This window comes from Sturnira hondurensis, unplaced genomic scaffold (assembly GCF_014824575.4).
Source record: "Sturnira hondurensis isolate 20B ecotype Veracruz unplaced genomic scaffold, ASM1482457v3 Scaffold0000942, whole genome shotgun sequence".
Taxonomy (NCBI): Eukaryota; Metazoa; Chordata; class Mammalia; order Chiroptera; family Phyllostomidae; genus Sturnira; species Sturnira hondurensis.
In genome coordinates this window covers 660,484-683,321 of record NW_028073573.1, presented here as the reverse complement: position 1 = coordinate 683,321, position 22,838 = coordinate 660,484, and the positions used below count along the sequence as shown (strand labels likewise).

The window sequence follows — 22,838 nt, the reverse complement described above, 5'->3', positions numbered from 1 at the left end:
TTATGGAAAACAGTATGGAATTTTCTCAAAAAACTACAATTGGACGTGCCTTTTGGCCCAGCAATTCCACTGCTGGGATTGTATCCTAAGACCCCCAAAACACCAATCCCAAAGAACATATGCACCCCAATGTTCATAGCAGCACAATTTACAATAGCCAAGAGTTGGAAGCAACCTAGGTGCCCATCAGTGAATGAATGGATCGAAAAACTATGGTATGGCCCTGGCTGGTGTAGTTCAGTGGGTTGAGCGCAGGCCTGCAAACCACACAATCATGGTTGGATTCCCAGTCAGGGCACATGCCTGGGTTGCAGGCCAGTTCCCAACAGGGTACTCTCGAGAGGCAATCATACATTGATATTTCTCTCCTTCTCTCCTTCCCTTCCTCTCTAAAGATAAATAAATAAAATTCAAAAAAAACACTATGGTTCATATGCACAATGGAATTCTATGGAGCAGGAAGAAAGAAGGAGCTCCTACCTTTTGCAACAGCATGGGTAGAACTGGAAAGCTTTATGCTGAGTGAAATAAGTCAGGTGTTGAAGGACAAATACCATATGATCTCACCTTTAACAGGAAGCTAAACAACAAAAGAAAGAAGCAAGCCAAAATATAATCAAAGACACTGAAATAGAGAACAGGGGGACAGTGGCCAGAGGGGAGAGGGGAGAAAATTTCAGGGAAAATCGGGGAGGAATTTAGAGGAACAAATATAAAGAATACATGGACAACTAAGAAGGGTGGAAATAGGAGGGAGTAGAGAGCACAGGGGGGTGGGATGGGATGGGAGTAATAGACAGAAAACTGTACTTGAAAAGTAATTAAGTAAGTTTCTTTAAAAAATGAAATAAATGGTGCAATGTATGTACTGATGCACCAGACATATGTAGGATGTGTATGTTAGGGTTGTAGTCATTGGATGAACAATCCACGAATTTACAAAGGGCACTGTCTCATCCACACAATTGTTATCATAGAAAACTCATCAAAATTGAGCACAAAATGAAGTGCAAAGGTACAGGCTTTCATTAAAGGGAGCGCATGACAAGCGAAGAAATGGAAAACAATGTTATAAAAATGTAAGAATTGATATCTTGCAAGTCAACTACCTCATTAGCTGATGTTGAGATAATGAACTTTATTATTGTATTCAGTATTTTTTACTAAGGTCCTGAGTTCCCATCCACAGTAAGCGACCGCGGCTTCTCTGTGGGCATAGAAGAGTCCCGTTAAAGGTCAGCTCTAGTAGTTCAGGATTTATTAAAAAAATACTCACGAAGTGAATTTTCTTATTCAAGAAACAACCACAAAACAACTGATCTTACTAAGATTCATCTTATCTAAGTTCTATTGAGTAATATGTAATAGCAGTTATTGCCAATTTTATGCAATTAAGAAGGAACTGGGTGGGAACCTTGTTATCAGTGAGATATTGGGTGGGAAACCCTCCATCAGTAAAGTTAAATTTCACATGCAGTTGGTCCTAGAATGTCTGCGGGGATGAAGGGGACCTGAGTCAGGGGTATTGAGTTTTCTCACAGAGAGGTGTCCTCTGTCCTTCCCCATGTCCCCATGGTGATAAGAAAAAGCTCAGCCCGAGTGAGGCTGTGGGTGTCACAGAGGGTTAGTACATGAAGACTCTGAGCAAGGGGTCAGGCAGAAGGGGTTGATCCCTTCAAGACAGGAGGGAAGGGACAGGAACAGTGTGCCAGGTGACAGCACAGTATGTGTTCTGGGTCTGACCGTAAAGCTCCCTGAGGAGACCATCCCTGGTGGGCTTCTGTGACAAGAGTCCCGCTGAAAGAATGAAAAGAGAAGGACGACACCCTTCCCCATTGGCACCCACTGTGAACACAGAGGTGTGTGTCAGCCCTGCATGTTAAATGCTGTCACCAACATTTACCTGTCTGTTTACTCCTCCAGTGTTGGTGCATTTTCACACATGAGGATCCCCCCCATGGGGTGCACATGCTGACATAGAGTGGGTGGGACCCCTTCTTCACTAATGCAAAGGGGCCGAGTGGGCTGCCACCTGGCCTTAGTGGATGTCTGCATATCACCGCCCCAGTGTCTCTCTGGCCCAGTGATCGGGTCTCATTCCCACCCACGTGTAGGTGCCTCTGGAAAAGGACCCACTGCCCAGCCTTCCCTGAGCCTGTGGCTGTGAAACTCTGACGTGGTCCTCATCAGAGAAGAAAACGTTTCAGATGGACGGGAGCACCAGCCCCCCCAAGGTGAGCTGGAACGTTCTATCCCAGTGGCTCCTGTCCACTGCCCTTTGCTGACCATGGGATGGAGAACCACAAGTGGTTGAGAGGAGACTTAGGAGAAATTTGGACCCAGATGCTGTAGGGTCAGCTTTGCTTTTAGAATTTTCCCCTCAGGAGTTTTACCTTTGGTGAATAAAACTTGTGTAGTCAATCCTAGGGATTTGATCATTCTATAAATAGTTAAACAGATTCCTACTAAATCTCCTCATGTGTGGTCTATCATCAGCCAAAGACAGTTTCACTTCCACAGATGCCTCCTATGCATCTTCGCATCCCCATTTTCACTCATGCCCCTGAAGCATCATAGTTCCACTGTCTGGTTATCACACTGGGGACTGTAGTCCATTGTCCCGGGAGCAGCCTCAGAGCAGGTTCCCATCAGCACAGATGCTGCCCTTCCCCCACTGGGAACCCTGCAGGGCCTCTCCCTGCAGGTCTGTTACTGTCCACTCAGTGCTTCCCGGTTCACTTGGACCACTTTTTCTCCTCCCCACCCTGTTTGCGCTGCACTGGCCATCAGCTGTCCTCAAATAAACAGAATTCCTTTCTTGCTTAAGTCATTTCGCTTGAATTTTGTCTCTCTCTGAAAGCCGTCCTTCCAATCAAGGTGGGGACTCCTCCTATTCCAAGGGGTCATCTGCTAATTTCCCTGCTGGGCCTTCCTGCATGAGGCCCACACATGAGGGGTGTCTGTGGTTTTCTGTGGTGAGTCATCTCGTGTCCTGAGCAGCATCACTCACACTCCCTTATTACCCGATCTTCTTGTTGGGTTTTTTTTCTCAGTTATTCTCCTTAAATTGTGTTGCATAAGCTTTAGTTTCTCTTGAAAACACTTTTAATTTTTAATACCTATCAACCTGCTTAGTCCCCCCTACACATTGAGGGAATTACTGGTGGGTGTTTAAACTCCTCCGGGTGTAGAGAACGGGGGAGGAAGAGCAGCTTTAGTCCCCCTTGCTGTCTCGTGGGACGGGCTCACTAGGTCCCAAGTTCCCATCACACTCAGTGACTGCAGCTTCTCTGAGCATAGAAGAGTCCCGTTAAAGGTCAGCTGTAGTACTTCAGGGCTTATAATACAATATCCATGAAATTTACTTTCAAAGTTCCAAACTATATACACAAATCAACTTACAGAATCCTGCCAACTCAATATGAGAAAGCCAGATATAACTTTATATTAGAGTCCTAATTCATAACATCATAGCACTCTTCCATAAAATCATATGTGAAATGTTTGTGAACTATGCGTATGTATATATACATACATATATACATTTATATTTGCCAATGAGCAATCAGCTTATTTTTGAAATATAAGGTATATTTTAATTTCTTTCAATGGACACATTTAGCATGATTTCAATGTAAATATTAAACTAACGTGACTCTAACCTTTGTTTCATTTAACTTCATTTGGTGACATTCATGATGTATAGCGCTACTGTTACTTAATTCAATAAAGTGACAGATCTATTGGCTAGTAAAGTTTTTTTAAGTGCTTAGACACAATTACAGTGGAATTGTGTTCACAGCTTTAAGACAAAAAAGCCTTGCTGCACTGAGCTTGAGATTTGATATACAAACTTTCCAGAGATAAGTCTTGGTCTCAGAAAATCATAAACAGATTGTATCTTGGAGGAGCTTTCTTTTTGATGCATCTGGGAGGAGGGGACCAGCCGTTCTCCGTACACGTCATCGTGGTCTGCCGGTTTGGAAGGCTATAATCAGGATGACAGGTGACACTTGCAGACTGACCCTGTAAATACGTCTGTCCATCAGGTGGGGAATATCCATGCTCCAAATAATTGAAAACACATTTTCCTAAGAATGAGAAAATGATCATGAAAAAACCCCATGAGTGGATCAAAGTGATAGATTAAAAATTATCTTTATGATATATAAATTAGAATGCATAAGCATCCAAAAGTGACTCGTAGACTAAGACCAAGTAAAGCTGCTATTAAATGTTTAAAAACACCATTAGTAAACATAATTTATCTGCACATCACATTTAGAATATATATAAATGACATAGGTATTGTGTAGAGTGCATTTTGCCTCTCATGCTTTCGTGTTTTCGGTGAAGATCATCTCACGAGACAAATAACCTCTATGGGTCTTCCTTCTCACAGACCTCTCCCCGTAACCTGTTTCTGTCACTCGGCCTTAATCGCTCTCACTCGTTCAATTCCTCTCCTCTCCGAAGTGTTCCCACCTGCGCAAGGAGGAAGAGCTTTACTTACTGAGGCACGGCACTGTAGGCGACCACCCCTCTGGGGTGCACGTGATCCTATCCCAGTTCAGCTGTGTGAGCGGGTTCACATAGTAGTCATCACAGGTATAGTAATACCATTGTCCCACAGCAGTGGGGAAATGTGTTCTGTATACGTCTTCCCTATAGAGGACTCCATGTTTTATTTCTGGAAATTCACAGGACTCAACTTGCAGTGGAGATAAACAAACAAACAAAAACCAGCATAAATTGTGTTTTCCTTTAATAGAATCTAGTGAGAAATAAAAGGTTTCCTTGATGAATTATATTATTAACATAGTTATCCTCATTGCCTTAGGGTTGTAAACTCAGATGATGTAAAGAACACCCATTTCTGGTCATTTCCTGACATGTGCACACACGGAGTCAGTCTGTTGTACACCTGAAACAGCACAGGGCTGCCTGTCTGTTCTCTGGAGTGAGTACACAGACACTCTCCTTGTGGTGGTCACACTCATTGAGGTCTGTGTCATGGTGAGGCCAGCAACCTCTCTAGGGGCATCACACTGTCACATTCATGTGGACATTTGTCCTGAACTGACACTGAAGCCATTGACCTCCAGTTAGCCTCATTTCATTTTTCACCCATGCAGTGTCCAGCTGCAGCCTGGACGCCTCTACAGGGAACTGATACGTGAGCAAGAGGAACATGAACGCTGAGGAAGAAAGTTCTTGGAAAGAAGCCAAAGAAACCTCCCCAGAAATAAATGCCCTGAGAAACTGAGTGGCACTTTGTGACATGTGGTGGTGTCAGAAAATCCACTGTGTCTCCCACTCTCCTCCCTCAGAGAAGGAGCCTGCTGCCCTCACCTTTGAGTGTGGGGTGGACTTAGGGTCCCTCTTGTGAAGGTACGAATGGCTCAGCTGACAATGTGTGAGCAGGTCCTAGATGGCACGGAGGTGTCCTTTGTGTCTCAGATCACTTACCCTGGGTACATCAGTGCCAGTGAGTCTCCTATGGACACCCCAGGTGGTCAGGCCCTGGGTCCCCTGCACCACCGGGGAGGTGCCCACTTGGAAGCCGGCCCCAGTGCACCCAGCCCTCAGCCCACACTCTGGGCCAGTGTCCCAGTGCTGCCCAGAGGGTGACCAGGAACTTGGGGGCTGAGCCTCTCCCCAGGGCTGACCCTGTGACCCCGAGTCAGGAGAGAGTGGTTTGTCTCAGTCAGAATGTTATGGGGAAGTTTATAAAAAGGAATAAATGAGCAATACACTTGGTTGTAGACAATTCTAGTCTTAGCCAATGTTTTAGTTCTCATACTTGAAGTATATTATTTCGAGAAATAATTATAAACACTTGGGCACCTCTAACATTAAAGAATACAAATTAGAAGAGTTTTCAACTACAATGATAAGATTTTACCTTACTTAGATTCAGCCAGTTTGAAAAGCAATGGATTTATGAAATCCTCTGCCTCACATTCTCAGCAAGTCAATGAAGGAGACTTATTACATCCTCATTTTTAGCTTAAGAGAAGTAATTTCAGAATTAGGAAGCAGATTATGATTTGGATGGAACTTACGGACACATCGTGGAAGAGGTTTCCAGCCTCCGTCAGTGCATCTTGTCTTATTTCCTTGGGATAAAGGAGAAAAGCCGCTGTCACAGCGGTACGTGACCACATCTTCCAGCCTGTATGTGGTCTCGTTCGGTACGTAGAGACCGTTGGCAATAGTTGGAGGGTCACAGGTTGTTTCTGAAAAGAAAAAGGTCAGGAGGATGGTGCAGAAACCACTGCCCAGGAAGTCAAGTCCAAGACCATATGGTGAATGTTGAAAGACTCCCCCAGACATATTGGGGTATCATCTAGCTTCTCTGTCACCCATTTTGCAGTCAAGTGTTCATGAGCACATTAACACGACTCCCTAGTATCTGTGGAGATGCTTTCAGACTGTGGAACTCAGAAGACAGAAAACTACTTATTTTATTCTCCCTGGAAATGAATAGGTGATAATCTTCCTACAAGTCATTCTCTCTTGTAATGTCACGATACACACTCTCCCTATGAGTCAATTCATTGAACTCAGAGACACATGCAAGTAGGAACGAGAAGAAGTTGCAGGTTGGAGGGAGCTGAGTGTGCAGCTCTGTGTCCAGCTTACCTTGTCCATGAGCCTGGGAGACCCACAAGGTGACAGTGACACTGATCAGGGACAGCAGCATGCTCCGCACCCCAGAAAGTGTATTAGCACGAGTATCCCAGCCGTGCCCTGTGGGTTGTGAGTCTGCCTCGTGCGTGGTAGTTAGTGTGAGCCCGAATTTCGGCGCACTTCCAGAATGCTGGTTTGTTGAGGTCACTTAGTGAAAATCAAAGTTCAGAGAGTTTTGCAAGATCTGTAAATTTTCGTTCATGGTTTCGCAATCATTTCTTGACCTCATTTTCTCATTGTTCTTGTGAAACTTTTCTTAGAAATGGTACCACACCTGATCCAACAGTGATATGGAACACAAATAAAATTAAACAACTCTTGAAATGGGCGAGGTTCTTTCTCCACCCAGAGATGGTGTGGGAATAACTCCAAGTCCACGTCCCTCTAAGTGTCCAGGTCCTGTACGTGTCTTCACCCAGCCTCAGTCCTTAGGGTCTGTGAGCACCAACCAGTGCATCTGGACCCTGCTCTGGCCTCTGTACCTTCTTGTCCATAGAAAAGCACTGATTTTTTTTTGGAAACCCATAAGACACCACACCACACAGTATAAGAGTTTCAGTGCATCCTGGCATCAAGATATTCTTAAGTAACGTGTTTTGTTGGGAATGGCTCTGCTTGCTTTCAGGAGTTGTAACTGCCCCCATGGTAAGGCTGAGTGAGTGACCTCTGGAATGTGAGCCACTAAGGAGACAAAACTGTTTTCTGGTAGCCAACTCTGCTTCTGCTTCATCCCCTCCCCCAATGCTTGGTCGGTTACACTATGATGAGCAACACCCCTCAGACCGGGGCAACCTAAGCCAGACAGGATCACTTGGGAGCCCATCATGGAAGGACTCAGGGGGCTGGAACAAAGGGGGAGTGATGGACCTTCACCCCCTGGCTATTCTGACATAGCCCGAGTCCCCATTTCTGTCTTGGAGAAGTGCTTCCTGGCTCTAACCCACTTAAGCCTAAAAACCTGTGACTGGGAAGGTGGTGCAGCCTTTTGCCAGCTACAGTGGGATCCGGGGTGATCAGGCATAAGAAAGAATTCCTAAAAATCCTGTGAAGCCTGCTTTGCTAAACGTGCTTTCATTCATATGATAAAGGTCCGAGCAGGAAATGAGTATGACTCCCAAAGGTTTTGCAATTCCCTTACCTGACAGACTCTGACTCAGACTAAGCCCTCAGATTTCTTTGAAATGTTATCTATTGTTTGATCCTTTCCTCCTGACATTGACTGATGAGCTTTCCCTGTATTCCCCTGCATTAGAACCCAGTAAAAGCTGTTGAGGGAAGGGCTCTTGGCCTTTCTCCTCTGAGAGGTTGCCCACCTCTCCTCCCCAAGCAGATCGTGTCTTGGTAGTACTTTCACTTTCACCTGTGGCAGCAGGGGGGTTGTTGGCAAAGTTGCCCCCACAGCGCTTTGAGGTCCCTTGTTATTTAAGGTGCACTATATGCAGAGGCTCACAATAGAAAAGGGCAAGTGTGAAGTCTGCCCCTAATTAAATTGGAGATTGGTTAATAAACAGGGTTCAATTCGACAGGAACTTCAACATTTTTATATGCCTTCAGAAGAAGCATGGAGAAAATAAAGATTGAGTTCCTGTATGTATTTGCATTAAGTAAATTCTTCCATACCCGGGAGTATAAGATTTGCAACTTTCAAATAAGGTGTTGCTTTTGTCAAATAGAAGAGCAACTCCTGACTCTGTGACACAGTTCCGGCCACACACAGGGGAACAGGACGAAGGATGGATCTGTTTCACCCTCAGAAACTCCTCCCCTGGTGTAGAGACACCCTCCCCCGCCCCCCGCTCACAGCAGCAAGGGGACAGAGTGACAGGCCTATTTCACTCACTGTTTTCCCATCTACTGTTTTCATCGTATTAGTTCCCCCAGTAAATGCTAAGCCGACATGTTTGGTGATTAAACCTCCAATCCAAGGTGCACAAAGCACTCAGAGTGAGTTCAATGATCTCTAGGCAACTAGTCCAATCCCCCAAATGGTGAATAATGATTGTCTTGGTACAGGGGTAAATGTTGACATAGTTTATTTTAACACTTTTGGGCGAAGATTAGGTTGAAAGTTCAGATGACCATATTGTATTGATTTCCCTGAAATAAAGTGGAAAAGAGAAGGACATCTCTGAGATTTTTAGCGAGGTTGAGGCAGTGTGGGTGGCAGGCGGAAGCTCCTTCATTTACATCTGGGCAACTCCACTGTCCCTTCCCGACACGTGGCTTGAAATGACTGCCTGGACGTCACTGTATCGTGTCCTGATTTACACATAAATTTGATGATTTCTCCTGTTTTTGCATAGTACTTCTTGTCCTCTTTTCCTTTTAACCGTAAGTTATTTTTATTGAGCATTTCTTCAGATATAATACAAGGATCTGAAAGTAGACAAATCAATAAAAACAGTGAATAATCTGTCCTTTCATGGACTAAGAAAGCTCCGAGCTAATGAATAGTTGAGCACAACAAGAGATGATGACGTAATCTCAATAGCTAATATTCATTAATATGGGCTAAGTACTGTCCTTGGCACTTCCTGTGACATCCTCCATCTCCTTCGTTGGCAGCTACTGCTAGTCACACACTAGGACACTGAGGAAAGGGCAGTTCAGTCACACTGTCCAAGGTCAAGGAGCTTAGCAGGGGGAAGATGAGTGGGGACCCTGGCACCTGACTTCAGAGCCTTGACCTCTGTCTGTGGTATGCATGGCACCCAGCCCCGTGAGCTCCTGTCCAGGGGAGGTGCCTGAACCTGCTCTAAGTGGTCGTGGTCTTCACTCACTGTTTCCCATGCAGCTGGCAATGACCACAAACGCTCCAAGTTCACAGCAGCATGGATGGAACTGGAAAGCATTATGCCAAGTGAAATAAGCCAGTTAGTGAAACAGAAATATCATGTGATCTCACCTACAAGTGGAACCTATTTGACAAGACCAAGAAGCAAGGAAAATATAACCAGAGACACGGAAATAAAGAACAAACGGACAGTGGCCAGAGAGGAGGGGAGAGAGGGATAATGTGGAACGGCCATCAGGGGACATGTGTGAAAGACACATGGATGAAGCCAGGTGGTGGGTTTGAGGGTGGGAGATGGGGTGAAAGAGGAGACAACTGTACTTGAACAATAATATAAAAAAAAAACAAAAAAATCTGAAAAATACAATAAATGTTTTTAGAGTCTTTATTTTATCTTTTAAACTTGTGCCAAATTAAGTCAGAAGAGACTGTGATATGTGTATCTGAAATATGAGCACTTTGTACCTGAAAGAAACTTATTCTAGAATAAACATAAATATGTACTGCAAAAAAGAACACATATATATGAATACATAATTCATCTGTATATCCATGTATCTGCTCAATAATGCATTACATTTTATCTATCTGTCTATCTATTTATCTATTGTCTATCTATCTATCATCTCTTTGTCTATTATGTATTTATGTATCATCTATTATCTATTTATCTTTCATCTATCTATCTAATCTTTTCATTCTCTATGGTCAGGACAGGCTGCATAGAAGCACAGGTAAATACACAGTATGGACTTGAATCCCATCTTGATTATGAACAAATTTCTGTGCCTCACTATATCCCTGTGTCCTCTCCTGCAAAAATCAGTATAAATGCTTCCTTTTTAGAAATGTTTTGTGACATCAGAGAGTTTCTAGTTCGGTGCTATAGCAATGCGACTGTAAGCAATATTTCATAGGTTGTAATATTGTTGTAATACCATATGATCTCACCTATAAGTCACCTTGTCTCTTTTCTGTAACAGGGTTCTATAACATGGTAGAAATTATTACATGCAAGTAATTTTAACTTTCTTCTATTGAATGTGTTGGGGAGGGGTTGGTGAATAAGACTATACAGCTTTCACAGGCATGATTCTATGTCCCATCATCCGTGTGTCGTGTGTGTGCCCACCACCCCCAGTCCAATCTTCTTCTACCACCAGGTATGTGATCTCTTTCCTTTGCTACCTCCCATGTCCTTTCCTCTGAGAACCACTGCACTGTTGTCTGGGGGAGTAGTTTGTGTTTGTTGTCTTTCCTGTTTGTTCATCCATTCCTCTCAGTTTCATGTCCCATGTATGAGTGAATTCACATGGTTCAGGTCTTTTCCTGTCTGACATTTCACTCACATGATATTCTCAATGTCCATCCAAGTTGTCAGAAATGTCAGTATTTCATCTTATAGCTGAGAGGTATTCCATTTATACCGTGTACCATGTCTTTATCCAATCCTATATCAAATTTCGAACACACCATGGGCTCCTCTCTGTCTTCTTTTCACCCGAGTGTTTTGCATTCTAGCTCCACCATCCCTGACTTTGGGGAGGCCTTTGAAATAGCTCGAATTTTGTTCCCACACATCCCACTCACTCTTACATGATAAAACTTCATAAAAATCGTAACACTTGAGGTATTCTTAGGTTTTCAAAGCCCAACGAACATTCACATGCATGTTAGTATTCAAAAGTATGTATTATATGAGGTTTACACATCTTCAGATATGTATCTCATGACTCTCTTTTTGCTCTTTTAACTTAATTTTTTATTGATTGATTTTTAGTGAGAGAAGGTAGGAGGAATAGGAGAGGAGAGAGAAAGTGAAGGGAATGGCATCAGTTGCTCTCTGTACTCATCTGGAGACATACGTGTCCTGACTGAGATTCAACACCTGAAATGTTAAATCAGTGACTCAGAATGAAGACTGCCCTCTGTCACAGACTTGCCTTTGTGTCCTCCCATGATGATGATTGGTTCCCATTCTTAGTGTTTGGAGAAGGTAAAGCCTGTGCTGTGAATCACAGACTTGTCATTCAAACGTGAGACTGAGTATTTCTTTTGGAAGTTCAACACGTGTTTTCTTATAAAATCTAGGGCTATTTCTAGATGCCTCTGACTTGCAGGCAAACAGCTGGTCTCCAATGCTGCCACTATGAGGAGCATCAAAGTTGCTACAAACCCCAAAGAAGGGGACACGTACGAGAGGGATAATGAGGAAGGTTCAATGGGATCAGTCAATATACCATAATCAATGTGTGTGTTTTTGCCTCCTTGGTCAGACATTAACTGATCTAACGGCATGAGGTTTCTGTCCGGGCTCTCTATTATGTTCCATTGATCTATGTATTTGTGTTTATGCCAGTACCATGCTGTTTTGATTATGATGGTCATGTACAATAGTTTGATGTCAGGCAGTATGATTCCTCCAACATTGTTCTTTTTTTTTCCCTCTAGATTTCTGTGGCTCTTTGGGGTCTTTTTGTGTTCCGTATCAATTTTTGGATTCTTTGTTCTAGTTCTATGAAATGTACCCTTGGTATCTTGATAGGAATAGTGATGAATCTATAGATTGCTTTGGGTAGTATGGACATTATATGATTTTAATTCTTTCTGTCCATGAAACGGCGTATGCTTCCTCTTCTTTGTATTTTCTTTTTCTTTTTTTAAAATATATTTTGTTGATTATACCATTACAGTTGTTCTATTCCTCCCGTCATTCCCCTCCTTCTGCATACCCCTCCCCCACCCTTCCCCCCTTTAGTTTATGTCCATGTGTCTCAAGTTCTTTAGATTCTATATTTCCCCTACTATCCCTGCCCTCCCCCCTATCTATTTTCTACCTACCATCTATGCTATTTTCTGTGCCTTCTTCCCCCTTCTCCTCCTCCCACTCCCCTGTTGCTAACCCTCCATGTGATCTCCATTTCTATGGTTCCGCTCCTGATTACCTGTCCTCTTGGTTTGCTTTTGTTTTAGGTGTGGTTGTTAATACCTGTGAGTTTGCTGTCCTTTCACTGTTAATATTTTTCATCTTCTTTTTCTTATATAAGTCCCTTTAACATTTCATATAATAAGGGCTTGGTGATGATGAACTCCTTGAATTTGGTCTTATCTGAGAAGCACTTTATCTGCCCTTCCATTCTAAATGAAAGCTTTGCTGGATACAGAAGTCTTGGATGTAGGTCTTTGGATTTCATGACTTGGAATACTTCCTTCCAGCTCCTTCTTGCCTGTAAGGTCTCTTTGGAGAAATCCGCTGACAGTCTGATGGGAACTCCTTCACCTTATCTCTTGCTGCTTCTAGGATTCTCTCCTTCATTTGAATCTTGGCTAATGTAATGATGATGTGCCTTGGTGTGTTCCTTCTTGGGTCCAAATTTTTTGGGACTCTCTGAGCTGCCTAGATTTCCTGGAAACCTATTTCCTTTGCCAGATTGGGGAAGTTCTCCTGTATTATTTGTTCAAATACATTTTCCACTCATGGCTGTTTCTTTTCCCCTTCTGGTACCCCTATAATTTGGATGTTGGAACGTTTCAAGATGTCCTGGAGGTTCCTAATCCTCTCCTCATTTTTTTTAATTCTTGTCATTTCACTCTTTCCTGTTTGGGCATTTCTTTCTTCCTTCTGGTCCACTCCCTTGATTTGAGTCCCTGTTTCCTTTCCATCACTATTGGTTTCCTGTGCATTTCCCTTCATTTCAATTAGTTTAGCCTTCATATGTTCCTCTAATTTGTGGCTAAAATCAACCAGTTCTGTGAGCATCCTGATTACCAGTGTCTTGAATTGTGCATCTGAGAGGTTCGCTATATCCTGGTCACTTAGAGTTATGGGCTCTGGGGCTTTGAATTCTTCTTGAGCCATATTTTGGACTGTTTGTGACTGTTACATATGAGGAGCAGAACCCTAGGTGTTCACAAGGGTCAGGCGACCTAGTCGCTGGGTTGTGACACTAAATGTGGGGGCGGGGCCAAAAGAAATAAATGGCGGGCACCCTTTGCTTCCTCCCGCCGCCACCGCAGGCTACGCGATTCATCCCACTGCTGGCGAATGTTCAACCGCGGTCAGCTACTGCTGGGTTCATTGCTGGGGCCTGCGAGGTCCCTCTCACTTCTCACTCCCTCCATCTGGAGCCCTCCCTGGGTCCGCCCAATGCTACCCTGATGCCTGGGCGCCTGGGGTCCAGGGATCTTTCCTGCCCGACCCTGCTCCACTGCTGGCTCCGCCCCTCTTACCCATCCTGTACAGAGGCTCGTTGTTGTCGGACTTTTGTATAGTTCAATTTTCTGTTCTTTGGCTGCGTCTTTGTCCTCCAAACCTTTGTTGTATTCAAACTTGGTTGTAGGAGAAGGCTCAGTGTTTCCACCTATGCCTCCATCTTGGCGGAAGTCCTTCTTTGTATTTTCTTCAAAGTCTTACAATTTCTGAATACTGGTCTTGTATATCCTTGGTTAAAATTATTGCTGAGTATTGAGGATTTGAAGCAACTCTATTTAGAATTGCTATCTCTTATTCTATTTAGAATTGCTTCCCTAGAGATATCATCTCACACCTGTCGGAATGCCTGTCATCAATAAATCAACAAGCAAGAAGTGCTGGGGAGGAGGGGGAGGAAAGGGAACCCTCATGCACTGTTGGTGGGAATGCAGACTGGTGCACCGCTGTGAAAAACAGTATGGAGATACCGCAAAGAATGAAAAATACAACAGCCTTATGACCCAGTAATACATCTTTCCAGTCTTTATCCAATGAATCCAAACACTACTTCGAAGGATACGTACACCTCTAAGTTCCTAACAGCATGATTTGCAATAGCCAAGATTTGGAAGCAGCCCAAATGTCCATCAGTAGATGAATGGATAAAACAAGCTGAGGTACAATTACACAATGGAATACTACTCAGCTGTATAAAAGAAGGAAATCCTACCCTTTGTGAGAGCATAGATGGACCAGAAGAGCATTAGGCTAAGTGAAAAAAGCCAGTCAGACAAAGAGAAGTACTATACAATTTCACTCATATGTGGAATCTAGTGAACCAAATAAACTGGCTTTAGTGGAGGTCAAGTGCCTCTCAAAGCAGAGACGGATTCATGAATATGGAGAACAGACTGGCAGCTATCAGAGGGGAGGTGGGGGGGCTGTGTGGACCCATGGACATGGACAACAGCATGGTGATGGCCGGGGAAGGGGGTGAGGGGAGGTACAATGGGATGAAAGGAGGATGAATGGTGGTGGGTGGAGGTTGACTGAAGATTGTGAGACAGAATGTAATCTACAGATGACATGTTGTAGAATTGTACACCTGAAACCTATATAATTTTATTAACCAAGTCATCCCAATAAAAGCATTAAAAAGGCAAAAAAAATCAGCATGTCTGAACCTTCCTTTTTTAATGAAACTTTGTCATTGTTTACTGAGAAACTTCCCAAGCGTCTGGCCTTGTACCTAGCAGTGAATGTCCAGCATCCAGCAGGACAGCTGTCTGACAACACTTCTAGAACCCACGGCAGGCATGCTAGACCATGAATGAGCTCTGAAATATTCGTATACATTTCTCAGCATCCAGGAGAATTTGGGGAACTTACCTAGACATTTGGGGGTTTCAGACCACTTAGCATCACTGCAGGTTGCGTATTTAGGACCCTGAAGTTCATAGTAGGCCTGGCATTGGTATTCAACTCTTGACCCTGGAGGGTAGGCAGTTAGTGGGAAGGAGGTAATGTCTCCATTGGCAACAGCTGGTGGAGGCCCGCACTTTTCTGCAGATTCTGAAAAACAGCATTTTCAATGTTGAGGGGAAATTCTGGTCTCATTGGAGACTATGTACATGAAGCCCCACAGGAACCCTGAAGTCCATCCTGCATCTTGAACCTGTGACTTGAAAGTGTGGGAGATACCTCCCTCCAATGAGCACCATGTTTAAAGAGACTTGTCTTGACATGGGAAATACCGGAAAGAAAATACTTACTGAAGCAGCTTGGCAGGCGGGACCAGCCGTCCTTGCCACACACCATGGAGCCCTTGGTGTTTCCATCTCTGGTTTCATAGCCATCCAGGCACTTGTAGTCCAGCGTGTCATTGGGCCTAAACGCTTTTCCAGTGATGATGGCAGTGGCATTCTCAAACAGTGGCATGTCACAGTGTTCTAGAGAGAAGCAGAGTTGACAATTGTATGTGCAAGGCCATACTATGGATGATAGAACAAGGAGATCCTCTTCTGGCAGAAATCCCCATTACCCTAAGTGTGTGACACCAGTGAAATATCACTGGAAAAAGCTCTGAGACTCAGTGTCACTTTGTGCTGGAGCATCCCACCCCGGATTTCCCTGTGCATCGTTTCCTGTCACTCAACCTCTAAATGTCTAGAGGGACCTTTAGTCACATTGATTTTTACCTGCATGTCACTGGCTGCTAGTGAGTTACACTGACATAGGATGATGTGGTAATCCTTTTAAGGACAATGAGTTTGTGAATTAAGGTGCAGTGTATGTACTGATGCACCAGACATATGTAGGATGTGTATGTTAGAGTTGTAGTCATTGGATGAACAATTCACATATTCACACAGTGCACCAGGTCATCCATGTGATTGCTATCATAGAAAACTCATCAAAACTGAGTGTAGAAATGAATTGCAAACGTTCAGGCTTTCATTAAAGAGAGCCCAGGAGAAGCAAAGAAATGGAAAACAATGTTATAAAAATGTAAGAATTGATATCTTGCAAGTCAACTGCCTCATTAGCTGATGTTGAGATAATGAACTTTATTACTGTATTCAGTATTTTTTACTGGGGATAATGTTTGGGAGATTTATATTATCTAAGTTGCTTTGAGGAATATGTACTATCAGTTCTTGCTGATTTTATACTTTGGGTAAAGTAAATGCATGGAAATCCTAATATCAGTGGGATATAGGATGTGAAGTCATCCATCAGTAACTGTTAAATTTCACATGTGGTTGGTCCTAGAATGTCTGTGGGGATGATGAGGACCTGGGTCAGTGGTTCTGAGTTGTCTCCTACAGAGAGGTTTCCCCTGTCCTTCCCTGTGTCCCCATGGTGATAAGAAAAAGCTCAGCCCGAGTGAGGCTGTGGGTGTCACAGAGGGTTAGTACATGAAGACTCTGAGCAAGGGGTCAGGCAGAAGGGGTTGGTCACTTCAGGATAGGAGGGCAGAGACAAGATAGAACCAGAGACATGGAAATAAAGAAGACACTGACAGTGACCAGAGAGGTAGAGGAGGGATACAGCAGGGAAAAGAAGGACGAAGGGCAAGCAAAGGAACATGAATGGAGGACCCATGGCATGGAAAAGGGGGGTGGGGTCGAATGTGGGAGTTCGATTGAGCAAGGGGAAGAAGGCCAGGCAACTGTAAGAGAACAATAATAAGTTTTTAAACAAGATATTAAAAACAGGTCTTGGAACTAAGGAAGACTTAAAATATTCAGATTGCCTTATAAGACATGACTGATGGCCAGAGGAAGGAGGAGAGGCTGGGTGGCATTGGGCAAAGGTGGGGATGGGGACAACTGCATAGTCCGCAATAAAAATGAAGATAAAGAATCACTGATTAGGATCTGTCTGTCCACTGCATGTGGAATGAACGCTACAGCAGGCCAGTGTGTCCCTGGCATACATCTGTTCCCAGAACATGTTTTAATTATTGCTGAGAAGGAAGAGTCCCTTGTTCTCGCCTCACACAGAACCAGGGTCCCTCCAGGAGGGGACGGATATGCTAACAGCTTTGACCTGGTGGTCACTTCATCCCGTGTGCACGTGTCAACATAACAGGCTGCCACTCACGCCATTCCCATGAACACAGAAAAACATATTTGAAAAAATAACAGTGTCAGAAGACATCAATGAAAAACAAACACTATAGAAATTGTATAGAGTTCAAGGTAGTTCATGGAGAAATTTAATGAAATTAAGAAATGCATGGTAACAATACAGAAGAGAGTTCCTGCCCCACACAGTGAAGAAACTGAACCACACCTATGAAAACAACCTTGCGAGGTATGTGCACAAGGCGAGCACCTGGCCCTGAATCCCGGGAGATAAGGGGAATGCTGTGAGCTCTGTTCTCCAAGTGGCTTTATCGGGGCGGGGGTGTGAATTCTCTCGATTACAACAAGGAAGAATACACTCAAGCTGAAAACATCAGTCACACCGAACAGAAGGACAAAACCCGGCATTCTCAAACAGGCGGACATCACTGAACTTGGAATCTAGAGAACCCAGTGGAAAGAGCTACAGACTGAGAGAGCTGTACACATCTGCAGGGCTGAATACATCACCCTTGAGAGCAGGGCAGAGCCCCGTCACGATGGGCAGGGAATAACCACTTGAGAAAGAACTAGCAGGAAACGATCAATTCCACGATCCCCAGGGCACCCTCAGCACTGGGAGGTAGTCCCATTGGATCAGTCAAATTGGAAAGACGTCTTTAAACACAACTCAGTTACTAGAGGGGCCAGAAGACGCCTTCTTCATTCATATTCTGAATAGGCTGGTCTTAGTGGGCAGGCTGCCGAACCAGCTTTGTTAGCTTAGAAACGAGCCTTGAGTGGATCTTTGAGTTAACCTGAACAGCAAAACAAAACATAAAACCACTAAGACTCGAGGTCTCAGACCCCAAACCACCACAAGGTGCACGACTGGGGAGGAGTCAACTCAGGGAGGTGAGGCTGTTGCTCCCAGGCCCTTCCATGCACCCAGTCTTGGGTCTCTGTGCTCCCGGGTGGTAGGAACCTGTCTGCCAGATTCCTGACTCTCACAAAGCTGCCCTCATCCGGAGTGATGGCCAAAATCCATGTTGGCTGTGGGAAGACAACGGGAACAGCTGACATGCCATCTTGCTTTCCACTCTGTTTAATTAGATGTTTCCTCTCTGCGGTTTTTGGAGGTTTTCTAAAATTAATGTCTACCAATCGGTGTCTTTATCATGCTATATTGATATGTCAAGGAACTGGTGTTTCCACTTATACACACTTGAAAAAACAAAAGCAAGTAAGGCCATTGACAAAACAGAAGCTGATATAAACATTCTTCCACGGTGATGACAGGTAAGTCTTAGAAGATGACCTACAGCCTGGAACTCAGACCATTTTCTTACCAGCATGGATGCATTTGGGAGGAGGGGACCAGCCATTCTCTGTACACGTCATCGTGGTCTGCTGGTTTGGGAGACTGTAACCAGGATGGCAGGTAACTCTGATAGACTGACCCTGTAAATACTTCTGTTCATGCCTGGGGTAATGTCCATTCTCCAGGTAATTGAAAACACATTTTCCTAAGAATGATAAAATGATCATGAAAAACTCCCAACAATTGGTCAAATAAAAAATTAAAATGTATCCTCATACTTAAATTAGAATGCCTAAGCATACAATAATAACATATAGAATAAGAAATACTAAAGTTGCTATCAAGTATTTTTAAAGAATATAATATTAAATATAATTATCTGCAGGTCACTATTATGTACAAATGATGGAGGTATTCTTGCAGACTCTATTTTTATCTCTCATGTTTTTGATAAAGAATCTCTCGTAAAACAAACAGCCTACATTGGTCATCCTGCTCACAGGGCTCAGCTTGGGGCCATGGCTTCGTTGTTCTCACTTGTTCGTGCCCATCCCCTGAAGTGACCTCGTGTGGGCAAGGAGGAAGAGGTTTACTTACTGAGGCAGGGAACCTCAGGGGACCATCTGTCTCGTGTGCAAGTGATATAACCCCAGGGACGGTCTGTAGGTGTCATGTAGTTGTCATCACAGGAATAGTAATACCATTGTCCCACAGCGAGTGGAAAGTATTCTCTGCGTGCCCGTAGTAGCTTCCCATGCTTTATTTCTGGGTATTCACATGGCTTAACTTGCAATAAAAACAAACAAAAGAAAACAACATAAATGATATTTTCCTTTAATGGAATCTAATGAGAGATAAAAGGTTTCCTTGATGAATTATATTATTAACATAGTTATCCTCATTGCATTAGGCTTTCTAGGACAAGAAAGGTTGTAAACTCAGATGATGTAAAGAACACCTGTTTCTGGTCATTTCCCGACATGTGCACACACGGAGTCAGTCTGTTGTACACCTGAAACAGCACACGGCTGCCTGTCCGTTCTCTGGAGTGAGTACACAGACACTCTCCTCGTGGTGGTCACACTCACTGAGTTCTGTGTCATGGTGAGGCCAGCAACCTCTCTAGGGGCATCACACTGTCACATTCATGTGGACATTCATCCTGAACTGACACTGAAGCCATTGACCTCCAGTGAGCCTCATTTCATTTTTCACCCAGGGAGTGTCCAGCTGCAGCCTGGACGCCTCTACAGGGAACTGATACGTGAGCAAGAGGAACATGAAGGCCGAGGAGGAAAGTTCTTGGAAAGGGGCCAAAGAAACCTCCCCAGAAATAAATGCCCTGCTGAACTGAGTGACACTTTGTGACATGTGGTGGTGTCAGAAAATCCACTGTGTCTCCCACTCTCCTCCCTCAGAGAAAGAGCCCACTGCCCTCACCTTTGAGTGTGGGGTGGACTTAGGGACCCTCTTGTAAAGGTACCAATGGCTCAGCTGACAATGTGTGAGCAGGTCCTAGATGGCACGGAGGTGTCCTTTGTGTCTCAGATCACTCACCCTGGGGACATCAGTGCCAGTGAGTCTCCTATGGACATCCCAGGTGGTCAGGCCCTGGGCCCCCTGCACCACCAGGGAGGTGCCCACTTGGAAGCCAGTCCCAGCTGCACTCAGCCCTCAGCCCACACTCTGGGCCAGTGTCCCAGTGCTGCCCAGAGGGTGACCAGGAACTTGGGGGCTGAGCAGTAACCTTGGTGCTGATCCTGTGATCCCGATTCATGAGAGGGTGGTTGTTCTCAGTCAGTTATATTTGTTACACAGCAGTAAATAACTAATATACTAGATGGCGAATGGTAGCGTTCTTAGCTACTGTTTTAATTCGCACGTCAGAATATTAGTGAAACACATATTCATACCCACACATATTTAACCCTGAGTACCAAAAATTAGAAGGTTTCTTTAAGAAATACATCATTTTGAACTTCATTTGAAAGGGCTCCTTTGAAAAGCCCCCCACGCCTCTGCATCCCCTGCGTTACGCGCTCAGGAAGGGAAAGGTGGGGGCCCTTTCGGTTCCCATTACATGGTGTTCAACGGAAGTAACTGCAGAATTAGGATCAGATCAGGATGCTCTTGGAACTTACAGGTGCACCTTGGAGGGGGGCGCCAGCCCCTATTGGTGCATTTTGATGTATTGCCTGGGGCAGAATGATAAAAGCCATTTTTACACTGGTATGTGATTCTCTCCCCAAGTCTGTATGAGGTCCTCTCAGGAACGTAGAGGCCGTTGGCAATAGTTGGAGGGTCACAGGTCGTTTCTGCAAAGAAAAAGGACAAGAGGATGGTGCAGAAACCACTGCCCAGGAGAGTCAAGTCCGTGACAATACAGTGACTGTTGGAAGACTCCCCCAGACATTTTGGGGTAACAACTAGCTTCTCTGTCACCCATTTTCCAGTCAAGTTTTCATGAGCACATTAGCACGACTCTCTAGTATCTGTGGAGATGCTTTCAGACTGTGGAACTCAGAAGACAGAAAACTACTTATTTTATTCTCCCTGGAAATGAATAGATGATAGTCTTTCTACAAGTTATTCTCTGTTTGATGTCACGAAACACACCATCCCCACGAGTCGATCCATTAAACCCAGAGACACATGCAAGTAGGAACGAGAAGAAGTTGCAGGTTGGAGGGAGCTGAGTGTGCAGCTCTGTGTCCAGCTTACCTTGTCCATGAGCCCAAGAGACCCACAAGGTGACAGTGACACTGATCAGGGACAGCAGCATCCTGGGCACCCCGACGGTGTCTTAACACGAATATCCCAGCCGTGCTCTGTGGGTTGTGAGTCTGCCTTGTGCGTGGTAGTAAGTGTGAGCCCGAATTTCAGCGCACTGCCAGGAAGCTGGTTTGTTGAGTTCACTTGATATCAGAATTCAGAGAGTTTTGCAAGATATGCAAATTTTTGTCAAAAGTTTCTCAATCTCTCCATGACTTCCTTTTCTCATTGTACTTGCACAACATTTCTTAGTGATAGTAACACACTTGATGCAAAAGTGACATGAAACAGTAATTTTTAAATTGACAGTTCTAGAAATGGCCAAGGTTTTTTTCTCCACGCAGAGATGGAGTGGGAAAAACTCTGAGTCCATGTCCTGTAACTGTCCCTTGTCCTGTTATGTGTCCTCACCCAGCCTCAGTCCTTAGGGTCTGTGAGCACCAACCACCAAAGCTGCTAGCAAATGTTTGTTAAAATGTGACTTCAGTCTTTATTACTTAGAAATGTATGATTAATATCTTATTCTCGTAAGGACCCATTCACATTTCCTGTGGTTTTCATGGAGAGCTTCTCAGGAAAGGAACGACATTCTGGGACATTTTCACTTCCCTAAGGCTCCTCTGACCTCATCGTCCTCACCCAGACTTCACTGCCTGCAGGTTTGTGCACCGTCGTCTCTGGTCTTTGAAAGGTTCACACACCGGTCCCTCTGGCTCAAGCGACCTCCGAGTCCAGCCTAGGTTCAGGGAAGCCCCACTATAGCCCACTCCCCTTTCCCCACGGCGTCCATCACGCCTGCCGCGGGAGAAACAAGGCCCCGTAGAAATGGGAGACGGGATCCCCCCGGGGATGGGGTCGGGGGCACTCCGGCGGCAATGCCTTACCTGCGGGGAAGCTGCAGAGAAGGCAGGTCAGGGTCCGCCAGAGTCCCAGGGCTGATCGCCCCGCCCCTCTCCCCATACCCATCCATCCAGCTCGGCCTGTTACCACTAACCTCTCCCTAGAAGAGGTTAGAAGAAAAGCAGAAAATCAATCAGGCTGCAGAGAAAGGGTAGCCTCGCTCCGCTGGCGGGAGCAGTGAGCCGGGAGGTTTGGTCCCCCTCGACCCGAGCCAGCTGTGGACAGCCGGCGCGACCCCTCCCGTGCGCCCCGCCCTCGCCATCTATCACCCCCCACACACCCCCTCAGTGTCGGCCAGGCCCTGCCGCCGCCACCGCCGCCCTGCTGCCGCCAGGGGTGGGGAAGCTGGGCGGGGGCCCAGACCGTCCGGCTGAGGTGCTGGCCCTGGGGGCTTGGGGATCCCGGGAGGCAGGGGGCGCGCAGCTCCTCAAGCAGAACGGGCCCATTCCCCAGGCCTGCCAGCCCTTCTGCTTCCCCATAAATCTCGATCCCAATAGAGACTGTGCTTGGAGACAACCCCCAGGTCCTGTTTCCAACTAGACTGTCCTCCCGAAGCCGCTCAGTTCTCTCACTCGGATGTGTCCCCCGGTGCACGAG

The 22,838-nt window shown here is 45.0% G+C and overlaps 2 protein-coding genes across 4 annotated transcripts; both read right to left on the bottom strand.

Annotated features, from left to right (window-relative positions):
• Positions 1-3,579: 3,579 nt before the first annotated feature.
• Positions 3,580-6,840, bottom strand: LOC118994780 (complement factor H-like). 2 transcript variants are annotated; one of them, XM_037057519.1, is made up of 4 exons: positions 6,646-6,755; positions 6,066-6,239; positions 4,514-4,711; positions 3,580-4,091 (listed from the first exon to the last, which is right to left on the bottom strand). In XM_037057519.1, the coding sequence occupies exons 1-4, from the start codon at positions 6,704-6,706 to the stop codon at positions 3,877-3,879; spliced, it is 648 nt and encodes a 215-aa protein (XP_036913414.1). In that variant the 5' UTR covers positions 6,707-6,755; the 3' UTR covers positions 3,580-3,876. The 2 variants fall into 2 exon arrangements, with proteins under 2 accessions (XP_036913414.1, XP_036913424.1); XM_037057529.1 differs by lacking the exons at positions 3,580-4,091; positions 4,514-4,711 and adding an exon at positions 4,337-4,485 and having other exon boundaries at positions 6,646-6,840.
• A 2,032-nt stretch (positions 6,841-8,872) lies between these two features.
• On the bottom strand, positions 8,873-22,408 carry LOC118994772 (complement factor H-related protein 3-like). Of its 2 annotated transcripts, XM_037057495.1 has the most exons (8): positions 22,226-22,408; positions 21,291-21,467; positions 20,711-20,884; positions 19,167-19,355; positions 18,598-18,774; positions 15,452-15,628; positions 15,069-15,251; positions 8,873-9,069 (listed from the first exon to the last, which is right to left on the bottom strand). In XM_037057495.1, the coding sequence occupies exons 2-8, from the start codon at positions 21,349-21,351 to the stop codon at positions 8,873-8,875; spliced, it is 1,158 nt and encodes a 385-aa protein (XP_036913390.1). In that variant the 5' UTR covers positions 21,352-21,467; positions 22,226-22,408. The 2 variants fall into 2 exon arrangements, with proteins under 2 accessions (XP_036913390.1, XP_036913399.1); XM_037057504.1 differs by lacking the exon at positions 20,711-20,884 and having other exon boundaries at positions 22,226-22,406.
• Positions 22,409-22,838: the final 430 nt, after the last annotated feature.